Genomic DNA, 18,785 nt, shown 5'->3' with positions numbered 1-18,785 from the left:
GATACGACTGCTGCATGAACTGCCAATCTTCTTCCTGTTCATAAGAACCAAAAGATGATTTTTGGGGGACCTCCTCAATTTCGATTGGCCAAGCCAGGTAAGGTGGCCTTTATTATGACATCATCATGACTAAATCGCCCTGAAGCCCCACCTCTACTTCTCTGCCCTCTGCCCCGACTAAAGTCCTGGAAGCCCTGGTGGCGGGCATATTTTTTTTTCCTAAAGTCAAGCTAAAACATTACAATAAATTAAAATTACTGGTATTTCCTGAATACCTGGAAATTTCCCGACTAGTGGGGAAAAACAAGCTAAGTGGGAACAATGCCAGGGGCAAACGCAGGATTTGTAGAGAGGGGTTTCCATGCCACAACACCAGTGGGCATGGCCAGCATGCTTCGGAGTGTAGCTATAATTTTAGACAGTGCTTGGCTGCTTTCCAACTCTTCCTATCCCCATCATATATATGGGCAATGCTGCATGCAATACTGTTAGGGGCACACAGCTCTCCCTTTTTGAGCAGAGCCGTGTGAAGCGAGACACCTCCCAACTGTCCCTACACTCAGGACAAAGTCCTGACTGAGTGTGTCAGAACAGTTGTCAGGCTGTCCTGCTCTCTCCTACCTGTTCTTGCTGCTTTCAATACTTATTGGGGAGAGATGGCTGCGAACAGTGCAGACAGAAACGATCTGCACACAAGCTGCAAAGTGACTGGTCCCGGGGCAGGGTCCAGCCACCTCAAGCATACAGCACCCCAGGTTGGGGGGGAAGGGGAGTTCCAGGCACTAGGAAACCCCCTTGGTTTGGCTATGAATGCATATTTTACTGCTGCCCACGTTTGAACAGCAGAGGCATTGTGGCATAGTGATGAATATCTATCTCCAATAGTTTCATTTGGAATACAACTCAAATAACTGTTTGGTGAATCTTTATTTTAGACTTTTGCTGTAAGAACATTTGCAATTTTTGTAAGTTAGTTTCCTAACTTGCTGCTCCCACAAAGCTTGCTGCTTTAAACAGCTGCCTCAGTTTGCCTCTTTGTGCTTAACACTAGGGGACACGTGGTGCTCAAATTATACTTTCTGAAATAAACCCATCAGAACACAATAGGTAAAAAAATACTATACACCACATACCATACATCTGGTGCAAATTACAATTAAAGATGTGTACATGGCATTTGTAAAATGTGGTAATTCTGAAACAATTTTACCATCCATTCCAATGGTAGAAATAATAATTTATCTTTTGCACCTTTTCATAAACTAGTGTCATTAACAAAGTGCATGCGGAATCCAAAAATTGATATCACCTTATTCACTCTTGCATACTTTTACCTGCTATTTCCTACCTTTGTGATACCCTTTAAATCCCTTTTAATGTGAAACTCTATCTGTGTTTTATAGCCCAACTTATATATATATAAGTGCTGTGTTTTGTTTTTAAATATATTTTATTAATTAATTTTAGAACATAGTTACAGTATAAAGACAAAAGTACATTGAATAATCCACAAATAGGAGGTTATCAACAGAAACAGAGTGAGAAAGAAGCAAAGAAAATAGAGGAAAGGCAAAGGAGGGGCAATAAGAGGATAGGAAGGGGTCAGTGGAGAAGGAAAAAAGAAAAGGGGTAGGTATGGAGGCAACGTGCTAGTAAGGGAGGAAGGGGGGGTGCCCAGCCAGGCATCGTGGTGAGCAGTGAGTGCCCAGCATGCAATCTATGGTTGATAGCAGTAACGTAATTTATTCTGTTATGCGAGTCTCTGTTGGTCTGCTCCCTTGGAGGAAAGCCAAGGGTTCCAGATGGTGCCGAATATATTAGGACGGTCGTTGATGATACTGGTGATATATTCACAGTGGTAGGTGTGCCAAATTCTATCGCTCACTTCAGGGAGGGCAGAAGATTCAGGTTGTTTCCAATTCGTAGCTATTGCGCACTTGGCAGCATTGAGTATATGGCCTGTAAGCTCCATCGTATACTTGTCAGTGTCGGGCACTTGTCTGTGCTGGAGTGAGTAGGAAAGGCAAGGAGGAAGTTGCAGTGAAGTGACTCTATATATCAGATTATGACCTTTTTGCCAGAATCTCACAACCTTGGGGCAGGACCACCGAATGTGGTGGAATGAACCCTCCCATCCGCAGGATCTCCAGCACAAATTAGAGGAATTGGGATATATGACCAGGAACCAAGTGCTGCGTTTTATATCTTTTTTAACACCAATCTGAGCAATAATTAAAAGAATCTAACCTGTTTGCACCCTGGAAAAACTCTACATCCCTGCACCAATAAATGTAAAGCTGCAAGCTTGGCAAGTTAACTCACCTTTTGCACAGTTAGCTATAAAGCTTGCAAATCCTTGATTTTTGTTTTAATCTGCTATGAACACAAGAATGTGGCTACGTAGATATGTCTATAAACCGGTGTGATTCTCTCATTGTCTACCTGCAATGTTAGCCTGCAGAAAGACCATCTTTGACCATATTTTGGCACAAAAAAGCAGGTGTAGCAAGATCACAAAGCTTAACCTTTGCTTTTGACCTGTATTGTGCTCATACCTGTCCACCAATCTTCAGTTTTGCATTAATAATGCCTTAAAATATACTTTGAAATAAAAAATGATGTCCCTTTATTTTATGTCTCGGTAAGGAGAAACTTGACATTTCCAAAAATAAATGTGCATCCATGGTTAATAGAATGTATAATTATTAGGACAGCAGCATGCTCATTATCTAGATTCAGAAATAATAAAACCCACATCAGTTCAGCCTTTAATTAGATGCTCTTACCTAGTTACAGGAAATCTTTATTTCAGGCTTCCTGATGTGCCAGTGTTCCTATTAAATCTTAAAAAGGCAAGGACACAATGTAACTTGTTTGGACAAAGAATAAATAGTCTCAATCTACTATATATCGGTGCAAAGTTGTCTATAATGATAAAGAACTTTAGATACAGGACTAGTCTTACACTTAAAGGGAAAGAAAGAAATTCAATAATGAATTTATTGGAGGACACTTTATTTTTAACGGTTTAACAGTGGTGTTCAAGTGCAGAATGCAGTGTCAATCATTCTATTTATAAGGACATTTGAAATTTTGATTGGCCATCTACTATCTTTGTATGAATTCCAATTCCCTTTACACTGTAAACGCTTTGCAATCCCTACAGTTCTAATGTCATTGCTTTGATTTGTTAATATGAATGTCATGTTCTCAAATCTATTGTGTACAGTTTGCAGAATATGTTGGTGCCATATAAATAAAATATAAGATTTGCCTGTATATGATCTACTTCCCCTTCAGTGAATGTCATGCTCTCCCACACACTTTGGGGCCGTTCCGTAGTAGCCTGGCGCACTGTGTTTATGTGTATATTAGCGTCAAGTATTGCAATGAAAACTCTATTCTTTTTTGCTCACACCTCTAAGAGACAACACCTCTATGAGGTGTGAGCAAAAAGTCAGCGAAGGACATTAACAAAACATCACAAAATAACACACTGTGTGATGCTGCTGCTAATTGTGTCTGTACATAATGTCTTACGTTACAGTTCTTTCTTGGATTGTAAGCTCTTATGGACAGTGACCTCTATACCTCTTGTTTCAGTGTTAGCTTACTGCTTGAACTGTTGTTTTTCTATATTGCACAGAGCTGTGTAATAAGTTGGTGTTATATAAATACTACATGATAATAATAGTGATAAATCTACACCCCATTAATCTCTATTAGTCTGTCCTGAATTTTTCATTTGCTACAGACAACAGCTCTCTGATATGCAGCTGTAAAAATAATATTTTTGGCTATTATAAAGTTAAATAATAATATGTTAATTTATCTTCGACCTGTAACAGTGCAGGTTAGGTACATTTAGTTATTGATGTGGTTATTCCTGTTTATGTCTTTTTTTTGTTTGCTACCTAGTGCCTTCTGTGGGCCTGACACATTATTTTTTTTCCATTTTAAGAAGTTTAAACTTGACTAGTTCCTGGAATACAGGAACAAGGGTGACTTTTCCAATTACATTATGAAATAAAGGCGTTTGGCTGTCACGCACATGGAGGATGAGGCTGTACATGCTGTGACAGGCACTGAACCAGCAGATTCTCTTTCACACATATCTGCAAGTGAAAGTAAAAAAACAATATAACAAAACATCTGCTGTGAACCTTCAGGTTTTTTTATACCTGAATATTTGCACACGCAACGTATATGAGAGTATGAAAACATCTGGCCACTACATGAAAGCTCTCAAAGCAGTAAGATAATCATACCGCTCAACATTTCCTCTTTGAGAATTGGGACACTACCCAAAAGGAGGAAGCTGGGAGGAATCGTCATGTCGTACAAGAATCGCGCCATCTCCCCCCAGGTGGGTGTCTACCGCTTCTGAAGCGCTTGGCTGCACCTAATGCCCTCTCCCTTGAGGGGCACCTGGGCAGAGTGGCAGTTAGAGGTACACACATTCCAACATTCCGGCAGTCGGTATAAAAGTCCAGACTGTCGGGGCGGTGGGATAATCCCTTTCAATGAGGACTGTTCCGCCCAGGCCCGGAGCTACCACAAAGCAGCTTTAGGCAGCTGAACCGGCACCGACCCTGATTCCACCTAGTTTGGGACATTTGTGAAGTATATAATTTTGCCTCCTGGACTAATGAAGTGAGGAGTATAAAATTAAGTTGTCTTCCATTATAAAACAAGTGATATTCCCAACACCACTTTGGTTCTGGAAAAGTCTGTATGGGTATGGTCCAAGATGACACTGCATACGCCATTTAATATGGGAGTAAAAACATCCTCTAATTTCCTTCTATGAGCAGCGTTTCAATTCATGTAAAGGAGCTTTTGATGGTGGCATCTCTCACAGGTCACATAGAGGAAAATATCTATCTACAGCACCTGGAAAGGGGGTTGTAGTATAAATACATAAAAAAGCAACCAGTATATCCTTTATGACTTCAAAGTCTAATAAACTGAAAAGCACCAACCTAAAACAATGTGGGTATATAATAGTTATCTTTCAAACTGGATCTATTCATGAATTTGCCTGTTTGATAACTATTAGCCATATATTCCATGTAGGTCTTGCAGAAATCCTTAATGATTACTTTCTCCTGTCTTTTTCTCCCATTCTTAGCAACCTTATCCTAATAATGATGACATTTTATGCAAATAAGAGGAAGGAAACATTACTAAGCATTTTAGAAGTAATAAAGTAAAAATAGATCCTGCCACGGTAACAATGAGGAGGATGGAAGGTGCATTAGAAAACATGCTTTTCATTTCAACACACTGGTCCTGATTCATTCAGGAAAGTAAGGCACAAAAAGGAGTAAGTTTTCTCCTAAACAAACCATGTTGCAATGCAAGGGATGCAAATTAGTTTATTATTTTGCACATAAAGAAAATACTGGTTGCTTTTTTATGTAGCACACAAATGTTTGATAGATTTATTTGTCCACTGGAATTTTAAGTTGATCTAGGACATGCTCTACCCCAACTATAAATCTGCCATCATATTTTAAATGTACCTCCCCCTCCAATAAAACATGGTTATGCCATAGTTGGCAACTCTCCCGGAATGTCCGGGAGATTTTTGGGAGTTCACCTGGACTCCCGAGAGATCAGGTCAACCATCCGGATCCTAGCCTCTTTCTTGATGAAGTGGGTGGGGAAGGGACTAATCACATCATTCTGGCCCCGTCCCCTGCTGTAATAGGTCAAAATTAGCATGGTTCAGCATAGGGTCGAGGCCTAAAGACACGATTTGCGTAGCCATGACCCCAGGAGGTAGCAGGGAGATCTCCCCTCCTGAACGGGAGATCTCCAAAGTAGGCAAGTATAGGTTATGTCAGGGTGCAAAGTTACTCCTTATTTTTTGTTTTACTTTTCTTAATGACTCAGGCCCACTGACAATAACAGTTAAGTTTAGGAAGTGCTATGAGTAAGGAAATAGCTTTGTATAGTGGCCTATGAGGATTATTTACTAACACTGCTCAAAGGTGCAAATCTGCACTAAACCATAGCAACCAATCAACAATTAGCTTTCATCTGTCTAGTGCAGACTAGGCTATGAAAGCAAATGCCTGATTGGTTGCTATGGTTTAAAATAACCTTATAAAAGTGTTCTGAAGAGCAAACTCTGTGACAATTGCTTTGTAACTTGCACTATATTTTACCCACTCTCATCATCGTACTTCAAAGATGATTTCTTTAGGTTTAAGCTGATTGTTTCTTGATATAGAAAGAACATTGTTACATTTTGTGAAAGAAGAAAACTTGATTTGAAACTTGGTAAAACAGGTCCTGGAGCGTCACTGTAAACATAGTGTACTTCCAAGATGTGTTTCTGCTCTTAGTCTGATTCCTAGGAGATTTTCCTTAACCGTTACTGACTGCTCATCTATCACAGATCTGCAGATTAAATAAAACCACTCATATGCACTGTACTCAATGTGCAACAATGTTCCCTTGGCAATCTCTGTCTGCAAAAACAATACACGGAGAGTGATGGCAGAGTGACAGAGAAACTGATAGAGTGGAATGGTCACTTACACAAAGTGGACGCAGCCGTTTAAAGGACTGGACCAAGTTCAGCCTATCAATTGACTAGCGACCAGTGACATCACTGAGGCATGAGGCACGAGGCTCACATACTTGCTGCATCCACTGTGTGTAGGCGATGGGTTCACATTGATTCTATTAAACTTTGGCTAGATTTCTGATTTGATGTTGCACATGCCAGACTTTAAAGTCTTGTACAGACAGGGCAAGTCTCTACTTCTACTAGTGTGAATAAACATTTCTGTCATTGCTGTATTTGTTGATTTTTGTTGCGTTTTTAGGAGCCAATTAACCACCCGTTGTCACGACAGCTATGCTCTTAAGACTAACGTGCACTGTGCTTCCAAAACATCTCTTATATTTACAAAACTTCTGGAGCGATGTTGAATTTATAGGAAAATGTCAAATGGTTGTTGAATGCAGTCATAGGCAGGCATTCTTTTCACAGTGCGGTTCTGCAATAATGACGCTGAAAGTAAACAAGGCCCTCTGCCTCCACTTGTACCAGTGGATTTGTTTTAGGTGAAGCTTGCCTGTTCACAGCTGTAACTGATTCAGACAAAAGATTAGGAAATTTCACATTTTCATATATATTTAGAGACTAGAGAGCGGCACCGAATTATTTTTAATGTATGAGTCTATATACACAAGTGTCTGTTAAACTTAAAGATGCATTCTGATGTCATCACTAAATATACCAATACACTTTTTAAACATTGTTTTCAAAAATTAATTACACACTGCCTGACTCGGAATAGAGGGGTTCTTCTGCTGGGAACCTGGTTCCTCTCCGCCAAGTGAACCCTTCTCCACCGAGTGTGCCGCCAGAAAGGTGGACATGATGTGTGGAAGGTAGCCGGATTTTAAATTAAAGGACGAGTTGGATTTTACCTACTAGCCTGACGTGGAAGGCAAGGGGGCGTTATGAGCGCATTAGTTTAGGGTAGTCTGAACCCTTAAATCAGGCCCTTGTCACAACTTCGTGGTGGGGAATGAGCCAGACATTAATCTTCACTGCGGCAAGGATTTTACATTGGGTCCACCATCGCTCATTTCCATCAGTGTTCCCCATCCCGCCACAGAGGCAGTGGTTTCCAGGGGAGGGATGCTACACCGCTGCTAAAGAGGAAGAATAATGAATGTAATACTTTTAAAGTCGAATTGTCCTGTAAGTTGAGTTATCCTGCAAGTACTTGCGTATTATTAGGAATAATGTACTGCCTCCGTAAACAAGAATATTACCAATCATATACATAAAGAGACACATATACATCATAAGAATATTTTATTTGTATATTGCATATATTACACAAAGCATTTCAAATATATTTTACTTTGCTATTTACATACATTCTTTTTAACTGTATACACATGTGAAGGTAGAACATTAAGGCCTATACAAATATACAATTATATAAATATATACATACTGTATGTTACAATTAAAGAAACTAATGTACATATTACACTGCATGGGAATAGCAGTATATGAGGTTGTCAGACACATTAACACAACTTAAAATCACTTCTTCCAGAGGAACTAGCAACTGAAGTCTTCTGTATCGACATAAAACACAGAGAGATGTAAAAAGTTAATGTTCCATTTTATTCATACATGTCAACTTTTAAAATTTCTGTAGGAGGGAGCGTGGTGAGAAGTCGTCACCACGACATAAGCCCTGCCCCCACTATCCAATGCCATAGTGGGGGCGGGACTAATGATGTGATTAAGCCCGCCCCCACCTTTCAATGCCGTGAATTTCGACGAATGCGGGAGGCTTGCCTACTCTTCCGGGAGGACTCCCCGAAATTCGGGAGCCTCCCGGGAATTCCGGGAAAGTATAAAAGTATGATTTTATTCATGAAAATGTCACTTTTTCCACTAAAATTTGTATATGGAGCAATCAGAGTTGTATCATCATAAATATAGGCAATAATACACCCATGGACAATTATGTTTTCAGTGCTTTCCCCATATACAGTACTCCTATCAATATACATTGAAATACAACTTAAGAGACATACGAGATAAAAGCTGTACTTTCATTTTACAAAGCTGTATATTTTTCAGACATTTGGAATTACACAAAATCCTCTTTGGTGCCGCCGTTTTCCTCAATTGGCGAAGGTATCCCTAGATTTCCGCGTAAGCTTATGGGTTTGCCGAGCACAAAAAAAGGAATTTATTGAAGATTAGAGATTTGCAACAACCAATGGGAAGAGCTGGCCAGAGCAGGGGCATTCCTGACTACAGAGTAGGAGCACTGGATGCAGCTGTGCAGAGAAATGCAAGAATGGGGTTACATTTTGCATAATAAGAATACTGACATGAGATAAAGGCAATGAGAGGGGATATTATTATGTGTGTTTCCTGTTGTGCAGAAGGGTGTACAGACATTTCCAGTCAGCAATATCGCTTGATTCTTATACCAGTTTAGTGCTGGTCAGGTCGCATCCTATAAATTTAGTGGGACATATTTTGGAGTTTCCAGTGGTGCATTCCTAGGCGCCCTTTGCCCGATGTCCCAAAAAATTTCAAACGCACAAAAAGTGTTAGATGTAATAAAGGTGTCCAGATGTCTCTACATTCTGATAATTCATTTACTTGTAGTTAATAAGGCTAAAACTATCAGTATTGTAGAAGATAAGCAGTAATGTTTTATTTAATGAATTAGGGTGGCAGTAGGTTGAAGATTCATAGAATGTTACCACTTTTGTACTATGTGCCTATTTCCCCCTCCACTGCAAACCTACATGACTAGGCGTGATATCAGACTCAGTCTTCCCTTCTTGGTAACTTTAGCTTGAACATCATGTTTGACAGACCATGAACCCTCCTTATCCTTTTTGGTCCTTCATCTGCTAGAAAAGATGATATTATGTATTTGGTTGATCCAATTCACAAAAGGATAAATGATCCCTGAGTGAAAGAGATTATCAATACACAATGCCATTGTTTCAACCGTACGACCAATTCTAGGACATGGAGGGTTTATTATGATTATGCTTTATTTATTTAGTGCAAACATATTAACAGCACTATAAAAGCAGAGAATCACAGCACTTGAGCTTACAATCTAGTTTTCCTACCACATTCACATACACATAAGGGCCAATTTAGCCACAAGCCAAATAACCCTTCTAGTATATATTTTGGCCCTGCGTGTAAACCCATGTCGACCTGGACAGTACATATAATCTTCATGCTTATAGCATCTAATTTAGAATTGAAACCAAGTTCCAAGAGCTGCTAACCACTGTACTAGCATGTCCTTGATTCACCCAAAATAACGGTTTGATCAACTGTTTCACATAGGGAACATCATCATCAATTTATATAGTGCCACTGATTCCACAGCACTGTACAGATAACTCATTCACATCAGTCCCTGCCCCATTGGAGCTTACAGACTAAATTCCCTAACACACACACACAGACAACAGAGAGAGAGAGAGAAACTAGTGTCAATTTTGATAGCAGCCTATTAACCTATTAGTATGTTTTTGGAGTGTGGGAGGGAACCAGAGCACCTGGAGGAAACCCACGCGAACGCAAAGAGAATATACAAACTCCACACAGATAAGGCCATGGTCGGGAATTGAACTCATGACCCCAGCGCTATGAGGCAGAAGTGCTAACCACTTAGCCACCGTGCTGCCCATTAATCCCTATTGTTAAATGTGTTGACTATAGCACACAGCAATGGAACATGGACACATACAAAAAACCCCTGTGTCTTAAGAGTCCAAACTGATGGAGAATGAGATCTCTGCCCTCTGCATTCCAGGATCTTGGAATGAAGTTGCTCACTTTATGACTTAACGGCAAACAATACAGACATGTGTTTATTGTGATTTCAGAAATTAGCCATGAGGTGCTTCTGGATTGTCACAGCATGGAATGTCTGCTGCAAACATTCCTTTACCCTTATAAAAGTACATTCCTGCACACAAGGGGCATTGCTGTGAAAACACAAACACATACACAAGTCAAAAATAGTAATATGTGTATAATCATTCTAACAAGCAACTTCCAATTACTTATATAGTTGTACCTTTCACTATGGTGTAGATGTACAGAATGATGGAGCCAAGGTACAAGACACAAAGCAAAACAATGCAGGCAGCATAATGAGAGAACAGATCTGATAAGAGATTATGAGTAGATGAAAGCAGATAACTCTAGATCTGCATAACTTGTGGTGAAGCTCATCAAACACGAGTGTTTCCACAGCTTTGTTTTTACAGTGGGAGCTGTGGTTATTTCTAATGTCTCCTCTCGTTTCCCCATATTTCAGCGACAACTTTAGAAGCCGTTATGTAAACCTTTTAACCTGCACGGGTAGGAGCAATGCTCAACAAAACAGTTCAGGACAGTTCTAGATAAACTGAAGAAATTCCACAGTCAATACAAAAATAATATAGATGGAAACATCCCAGATGTTAAACTCATGTCATGTGTCATTGTCTGCCAAATATTTCAGGTATTAGAGAGAGTCTGTTCTTCTCCTGGCAAAAACTGCTGACATACTCTTTACGATGCCTCTTATTCCTGTCCCCTTCTTTGTAACCAGCTTGGACTCTTTAATTTTGTCTACTAATCCATGAAAAACCATCAGAACGCCGTGATAGGCCTCCGCTGCTGAAACTTCGTAGAAGTCACAGTCCATCGACAGAGCCAAGAGCCTCCCTTCTTCGCTGGACACAGTTCGTAAGTGATGCAAATCACGTTTATTACCCACAATTACAATGGGCAGTTTCTCTGGCCCTAAACAGTCTTTGGAAGCTTTGATGAGCTGGATTGTTTGACAGATAATGTTGAAACTGGCTCTATCAGAAATGCTGTACACAAGGACAAAGCCATCAGCCCACTGGATACGTTTTTCCTCCTCTGCACAGCTCTCTTCAGTAGGCTCCTACAGCAAATTAAGAAGACAAATTACTTAGTAGTCATCAGAGGAAGAATTTGTCTCTAAAGTGAATGACTTGCAGATCCCATTGGTGTATCACAGAATTTATGACAGTAGAGATTTCAAAGACACCAGAATACTCAGCAGCAGGTGTTGTGAAACTACAATTCCCAGCATGCCCTGCCAGCAATCAGCTGGGTATATACTGGCAAGTCATGCTGGGGCTTGTAGTTTCACAACACCTGGAGAGCCACAGGTTGGCTAGGCCTGCACTAGAATGCTGAGAAAATCTCGTGATCACTTTCTATAACATGGAACAGAGTGTAAGAAGTTAGAAGAGTAAATTACATCAGGAGATTCAAATGAGCATGAAATTGCGCAATTCAGTAAGAACAGTTTCACAAAACAAAAAAGCCGACCAGTGGGGATAGAGTAATGACATTATTCACTACTAGAATTGTGGTGGATTCACTCAACTCTCTCTGTAATCATAGGCTGTCATGCTGTTAAACAACTGGTAAAACCATCTCTGCATTGTTTTATTGATTCATATCACCCACTATCACAGAGATTTAATTTATCTCAATATATAGAGAAAAACAAACGCTCATCATCAGAGACATCAACATGGCAGTAACATCAGCAAACATTGAGATCACAGAATTGATAATATCTGGTATAAATCACCATTTGTCACTCTTGCAATGCACTTAGATGATTACTATATGGAGTTTAAGGAGCACTCCATCCATGTATATATCCCCCCTTGACATGCCTATTCCACGCTTAAGGTAGGAACAAAGTGGTTCAGCAATAACATCACTTTAACGGCTGCACAATTTAGTCCTACAGGCAGATGGAGGAAACACATTCAATGGTTAAAGATGGAATGTCGCCACTGGACCAGGCTAGGTGGCCGGCTACCTGTACTGTGGCAATATTTTTCTGGGTCCAGTGCTATTCCTAGGGCAAAATATATACTCCAGTGATTTTATCTTTTAAATTGTTGATTTCTTACTCTAGATGCACTATTTTAATATATTTATGTTCCGAATTAAAATACCCAATATTAGAAATATAAGGATATTAAGTTAAGATTCAAATCAAGCGCCGATGTTACGGCAGGAATCTCCATTCACCTTTCCTCGCACCCCATAGAGGTGCACAGAAGAACAAACAGAGATTTATACTGTAATAGCTGGACATGTGCGCAGACGGACATCGCAGTGCTGTCCGTGCAGCAATTCAATTTCCCATTTAAAATTTCAGATAATGGTGTCCAGCAAACAAAAAAAACAAAAAACAGATACTATAGGGCAGATTCAATTGTTGGCAATGTGACGTGCGGACCTCACTGCGATGTCCTGCTGCGCACAATGCCAGCCATTACGGTAGGAATTTTCACTCAGTTTTCTACGCACCTCTATGGGATACGCAAAAAAAAATAAGCAGAGATTCCAGCCATAACATAAGCGCAATGTATCTTCGTGGATGTTTCGGAGGCACTGTACCGAATTGAATCTCCCCCTATAACCCTCAATCTACATTTTCAATTGTATATTATATGTGTATAGTGAGAATTTGGAATCCATCCAATAGCTAAAAGTATACTTTTTAGGTTTAATACAGCTTGCAGGTGAATAAAGCTGGGATATGCCTCAATCATGAATTAAAATGGAAAATATTTGAAAACGGTTTGTGAATATGACATACTGATAAGAGCCCAACAGATGGTAATAATTCTCCTTATCTTACTTCACATTCTATACTAGATCAAACACTGGTGTAGCTGTATCAGGACAGCACTTGTTATTCCATTCAGATGGCTGCTCAGTCTCTGTAGAATAATATTATTGTGTATCTTTTGTGTTGAGTGGGCCAAACAAGAAGTCATTTCATAGAGCTTTGTTTTTTCAATTCCACTTTAAAAGTAACATATTAACTGTTCAAAGGTAACTTATTAAAGAACATCTGTGGTCTGCGTCATGTGTCAATCTGTATTACTGTTTTCTTTTCTTGATGCCTAAACACTGGTACTTTGATGTATGTATCATATTCTATGCGAGTTTAGCTGAATTCCTGAACAATACTTGCCAACTCACATCCCAGAAGTGATAGGATACGTTTTTATCAAAAGTAAAATTAACAAAATGGAAAAATAAAAGTGGTTAATGTGTGTTTGTAGGTTATAGCGGTTGGTAAAAAAATTTATATTAATATAGTGAAAGTGTATCAGATTGTACAGTTGTATTCCGTACTGAATGTAAAGCCATAGATACTAATCAGATGGTCAGGGTCATTTAAAGACTTAAAGGGAGAATGACACTCAAAACTTAAAATTTAGTTCTGACTGAAGTTAAGACATGTAACTGTCCCTCCAGAGTTATGCTTATCTTTGGTACTGTGACCCTCATATTCTAGAAGTCCCCACAAAGCCTTCAACGGCCTAACGCTGTTTAACTCTCTCTTACTTAGGCTAGGTACACACTAGAGGTTTTTCAACCAAATATTGGTCTAAACACCCGATAAACGCTCGTTTGGCCGTATATCGCATTAGTGTGTATACTTACGAAATGAACGAGAGACTTTCCAAAGTTCCAATCGTTGTTTCATTTGATTGCTCATTCAGTTTAAAAATCTCGTTCCAACCTCCTTCCAATCTTGCAGTGTGTAGGAAATCACGACCAATTGCTTGGCCAACTGCCAACAGTTTCTCAAACAGCAACTCCTATCTGGGTGCATGGATGTAAATTTAAGATGTCTCTACCTCTCTCACCTGGTGCAGTGTCAGAACATCAGCCAAATGGGAATAATGTTCTTTTAATGTAGAATCAACAGTACAACCTGTTTTACACGCTCTATATGGCATTTATGTGTTGCTGTATGCAAGTGTCTTCTTACCACATGCGAAAATACATATTTTCATTACAGTATCATATATAGACAATAAAACCTCTATGGGCCAAAGTCATTAAGGAGAGTAAAGCTAAAAAAAGGAGTAACTTTGCACCTCGGCAAAACCATGTTGCATTGGAGGGGGGAGTAAATTTAAAATGTAAGGAAAGATTTATAGTTGGGTTAAGGCATGTCTTAGATCAACTTTATTTTTTAGTGTAAAAATAAAGTTATTAAGTATTTGTGAGCTACATGACAAAAAAAAGAAGCAAGTATTTGCTTTATTTGCAAAATAATAAACTAAATTGCACCCCTTGCATAGGAACATGTTTTTTTTCCCAGGATCAAATTTACTCTCCTTAATGTCTTAGGCCCTATGGTTATAGAACTGTATTAAAGTATATATATATATATATATATATATACATATATTAAAGTATACAGATGTGTATTGAATGTCTGCTTGCATAATCAGGCACCTGTGTCCATCCTGTCTAGAACAGAAACACATTGCTTTGTATTGTATTTTCAGCTCTTTATTTAAAGTTCTTCTAATATCACTGCAGGCCGGCCATACATCGTTTCAGCATGTACAGAATCACAATTTTTTGAGCAAATGTTATGCCAGTCCAAAATATGTGGCCGAACGGTCGGTCTTGCAAAAATCGTTTACAACATGTCTAGTGTGTACGCATCAATCCACCGACCGATCAGACCTTCAGTTGTAATCGTTGTAATCGTTGAAGATAACACATTGGTCGGAAAATTCTTCAATGTGTACCTAGCCTAAGGCAGACCTGATTCAAACTCACAGCGATGTTGTAGATGTGTGGAAATTTCCAAGAGCAGGGACTAGACAACACTTCTGCCTTTCTGATACAAGCAGGCGGCAGTAAAGGAAACGAGAGCTGCGCTGGATAGCTTGCTGCTAGCCCATCGGTTCAGAGCAACGGCAAACAGTTCACAAAGATACATTTTACATTTTGAGTGGATTCTTCTATAAGATACACTGTATACTGTTACATAAAAAGGAGATGAAGAAAATACATGCAGAGCATTCTGACTGCAGTGTTAAAGAGCTAGAAATATACTGCTGCTAACACATAAGGCTGGTTACCCACTGGAGAAAACACCAGTGAGACGCCAACCCAGCGCTTGCATTTGTGGTTAGTGTGGAATGGGGGCGAAGGTAAGGAAGGCAAGTAAATAGAGCAGGCAGTATTCAATATACAATGACACTCATCAAAGTCTCCCAACCTCAGGTACAAGCACAAGTAGGTATGGGATCATTGGACCACTAGGTTCCATCTCCATACCCATTTACATGCATTAATCAGCATAAGAAAACTAGTAAAAGCTGCATTGATGTCCTGCCTATGGTAACTAAAAACCCATGAGGCGCTAACAGAACATGGTACAGGGGCGTGGGAAAGTGGGAGAGAGCAATGTTGGGAATTGTAGTTCCTGATTATTTAAGGTACCTCTACAAAGAATACATAACATTTCCTGGACAATGACCAGGTCAGTATTACTAGCAATAACAAAACAATTACAGTTCTAATGAAGGTTTTCTTTCATTCTGAGAAGATGTTCACATTATTATGCTCGCATTACAAACTAACAATTGTTTATACCAAATGTTTGATTTGTAACCTAACCAATATGCTGTTAAAATGTTCAATTAAAATATGTTAAAAAAAAACAAAACTGATGTGTCATCTACAAAGACCTAGTAAATTGTACAGCTACCATTAATACTATAGCCAAGAAACAAGCACAGGCACAGCACTATCAGATTTACTTACAGCCACCTATTGTTTTCATACACTTGGTAATGTGAATCCCATGAAGATCTATTGAGAACATTTTGGCAGATAATGACTGAATGATTAGTTTCCCTTGTATCTAAATGTTTTTTTATGGTGACACTCAGTGTACGCTGCCTTAAAAAACTGCAAGTAATAAATAGTAAATAATGGGAATAACAAGGATAATCGCAAAAACTGAATTGCTATTACTGCCCCAAAAGGCTGACAATATAATGTGATTGCATATAATAAAAGTAATCTTTATGATTTGCTTTTCAAAATACCTTAACGTGGAAAAGTCCAAGAAAAACATATCGAAAACTTACCTTTGAATATGGAAAATCCCAAATATTAAAAATGACCTCCTTTCCATCCACTGAGACATTGTGGCTATATATAGATTCTGCAAGGAAAACACAAGCACAGTCATAACACAACTTACTCTGCAGGAATTAATACCGTAGGAGTATGTGGTTTGCATAAAAGCCTGTTTGCATGTCCAAGACAACTTGAATGCATCAATATCCTCACAGCCACATCTGCTTCTGCTCATTTTTATAGTCTGACTTTATTTCATTAAGTATATACGTAGGATTCCAAAGTGAAACTCAGACAAATTATGTTATCCTACAGTTTCTAAGTTAATTAGGCAGCTTCTTGACTTCAGATGAGGTGCATCATCTAAATATAGTCTTATTATGACATTACCATCAAACAGGAGAACAACGGCTACAGTGCACTTTGCTGTAATAACATCATTGATGTTTCTAAGGCACCAGTACAGTAGAAAATAGATAAAATGTTCCACAATAGGTTTTTATTAGTCTAGAAACATAAAACGAACACATTGCGCAAGCATGAATTTATAGGGAACTCCTTGTAATGGAAATCTGTAGTCTGTGGCCCGACTCTGAGTTGGATGTACGCCCATTTCCACTGCAAAAAAATCTGTAAATTGTTACTGCTCATGGCCACAAAACAGCAGCACATGTGTGTAACCATAGTTGCAAGTATCTACACTTGTGCCTGGAAAGGCGGAACAGGGGAGCGAAGGGGCAGCTTAATGTGGACCAAGTACAGTGGGGGCATGTTTGCGTAAATGCGAACAGATAAAGTCCTGAACAGAGACGTAGATACGCCGGTTCAAGCCATATCAACAGCAGGTGCAAATGCACACTGATGACGATGGTCGCTAGCACTAGCTATTTGCTTCTAATTGGCTGATTTCTTCATTGACAGTGCATATGGTATAGGATTTTGTAGACGTATTTTAAAAATCTTTTTTTTGATACTTTCATTGGTAAGAGAGATGGAATATTGTATCTGCTGTAAGCTTAATAGTGAATTTTGTTAACAAACTTCTTGTGCTTATGACCTGGTTGTAAGCATGTGTATGTGGGTATATGTATGTCTGCCGTAAACCTTGCGCATATGGTACAGGTGACGAGTTGAACAGATCCTAGGATGCCTCCGCCTCAGCGATTTTACAGATGCCTCCCAAAAATCAGAGTAAACTATGACCAACCTGCTTCCAACTAAGCATCAGGCGCTATATCTGGGAATAATGCTTTGGAAGTAAATATATGACAATGTTTCCCATATACAAATCTCACATATATGATAAATACAATATAAAAAAATATATATTTACCAAGATCTCCATATTCTCCAATAAATCGTCTGGTTAAAAAGCGAACTGTCAATGCTGTAAATAAACATAATCAAGGCTTACAATTAGAAGGAAAAAGGGAACTGTATCAACAGTTGCCTGTAATATGATGTCTGCTCCCTGTCAGACCCGTTTTGCAAAGCAATGTTTGTTAATCATGCTTTATTGAGTGATGCATAAAGTACATGATGATCCTTAAAATAAAAATGTCTTTATGTTTGTAAAATGGTAGAAAAATAACTTTTATATTTTTGTTTACATGTCTTTCAACATTATAACAACCATTACAAACCTAAGCAAAGTGTAATGTAAATACATTAACTCGTATATTCATTATTCTTCTGTGTACATGTATGCAACAAAACTGCATGTTTACGTTCAGAAGCATCCTTCTGCAATCACTCACCTGATTTTCCGACTCCGTCTGCACCGAGAACTAGGATATTAGCTTCCATTTTTACTGCAGTGGGTCCAGTCATTTCTGCTGGGGATACAGACAGCTGATGGTCGGGGCTCAGGCTGATAGATCTCCGAAGAGGGATTTTTAGAACCATTTGCAGCTCAGACCTACAGTGAATCCCCTGCAGGACCTGCCCCTAGTGAGCACGCTCTCAGAATAAGCCCCTGCAACACGCTCAGCACAGGCATTTCAATGGACTGTACCATTCGGCATCACAGATCGGGTGCGACAAAAAGGAGAAAAGAGACACATGAACCAAGTCTGATGCTTTCTAGTAATAAGGTTTAGCCAGTGTTTGTCTTCTAGCACGATAAACGTGTGAAACTAAAGTTACAATTTATTTAAGAAAATTAACCCTGAGGTATTTTTGGTACTTCCCACTCGACTGTATTCACTGTATTAGCTGTTGGACTTGGGCCAATTGTCATTTTTTGTTAAGCCGCTGTCAGAGCGAGATCAATCATTTTGGGAACAGTACAGTTTAT

At 39.2% G+C, this 18,785-nt stretch overlaps 1 protein-coding gene across 1 annotated transcript; it reads right to left on the bottom strand.

The window, feature by feature from the left end:
• Positions 1–10,377: 10,377 nt before the first annotated feature.
• LOC142151780 (ras-related and estrogen-regulated growth inhibitor-like protein) lies at positions 10,378–18,566 on the bottom strand. Its single transcript, XM_075207777.1, has 4 exons — positions 18,247–18,566; positions 17,823–17,876; positions 16,498–16,574; positions 10,378–11,474 (listed from the first exon to the last, which is right to left on the bottom strand). Exons 1-4 carry the CDS (start codon positions 18,392–18,394, stop codon positions 11,046–11,048), a joined length of 708 nt encoding a protein of 235 aa, XP_075063878.1. The 5' UTR covers positions 18,395–18,566; the 3' UTR covers positions 10,378–11,045.
• Between the last annotated feature and the right edge of the window lie 219 nt (positions 18,567–18,785).

This window comes from Mixophyes fleayi, chromosome 4 (genome assembly GCF_038048845.1).
Source record: "Mixophyes fleayi isolate aMixFle1 chromosome 4, aMixFle1.hap1, whole genome shotgun sequence".
Taxonomy (NCBI): Eukaryota; Metazoa; Chordata; class Amphibia; order Anura; family Limnodynastidae; genus Mixophyes; species Mixophyes fleayi.
Note: the sequence above shows the minus strand (reverse complement) of the source record. Positions and strands in the feature narration are given on the sequence as shown.

Excerpts from the sequence above, each read along its gene's own strand:
- LOC142151780 (XM_075207777.1), bottom strand. The coding sequence starts at position 18,394 with ATGGTTCTAAAAATCCCTCTTCGGAGATCTATCAGCCTGAGCCCCGAC. Across the intron at positions 16,575-17,822 it reads TGGAGAATATGGAGATCTTG|AATCTATATATAGCCACAAT; the intron begins GTAAATATATAT and ends TTTTCCTTGCAG. Across the intron at positions 11,475-16,497 it reads GGGATTTTCCATATTCAAAG|GAGCCTACTGAAGAGAGCTG; the intron begins GTAAGTTTTCGA and ends AATTTGCTGTAG.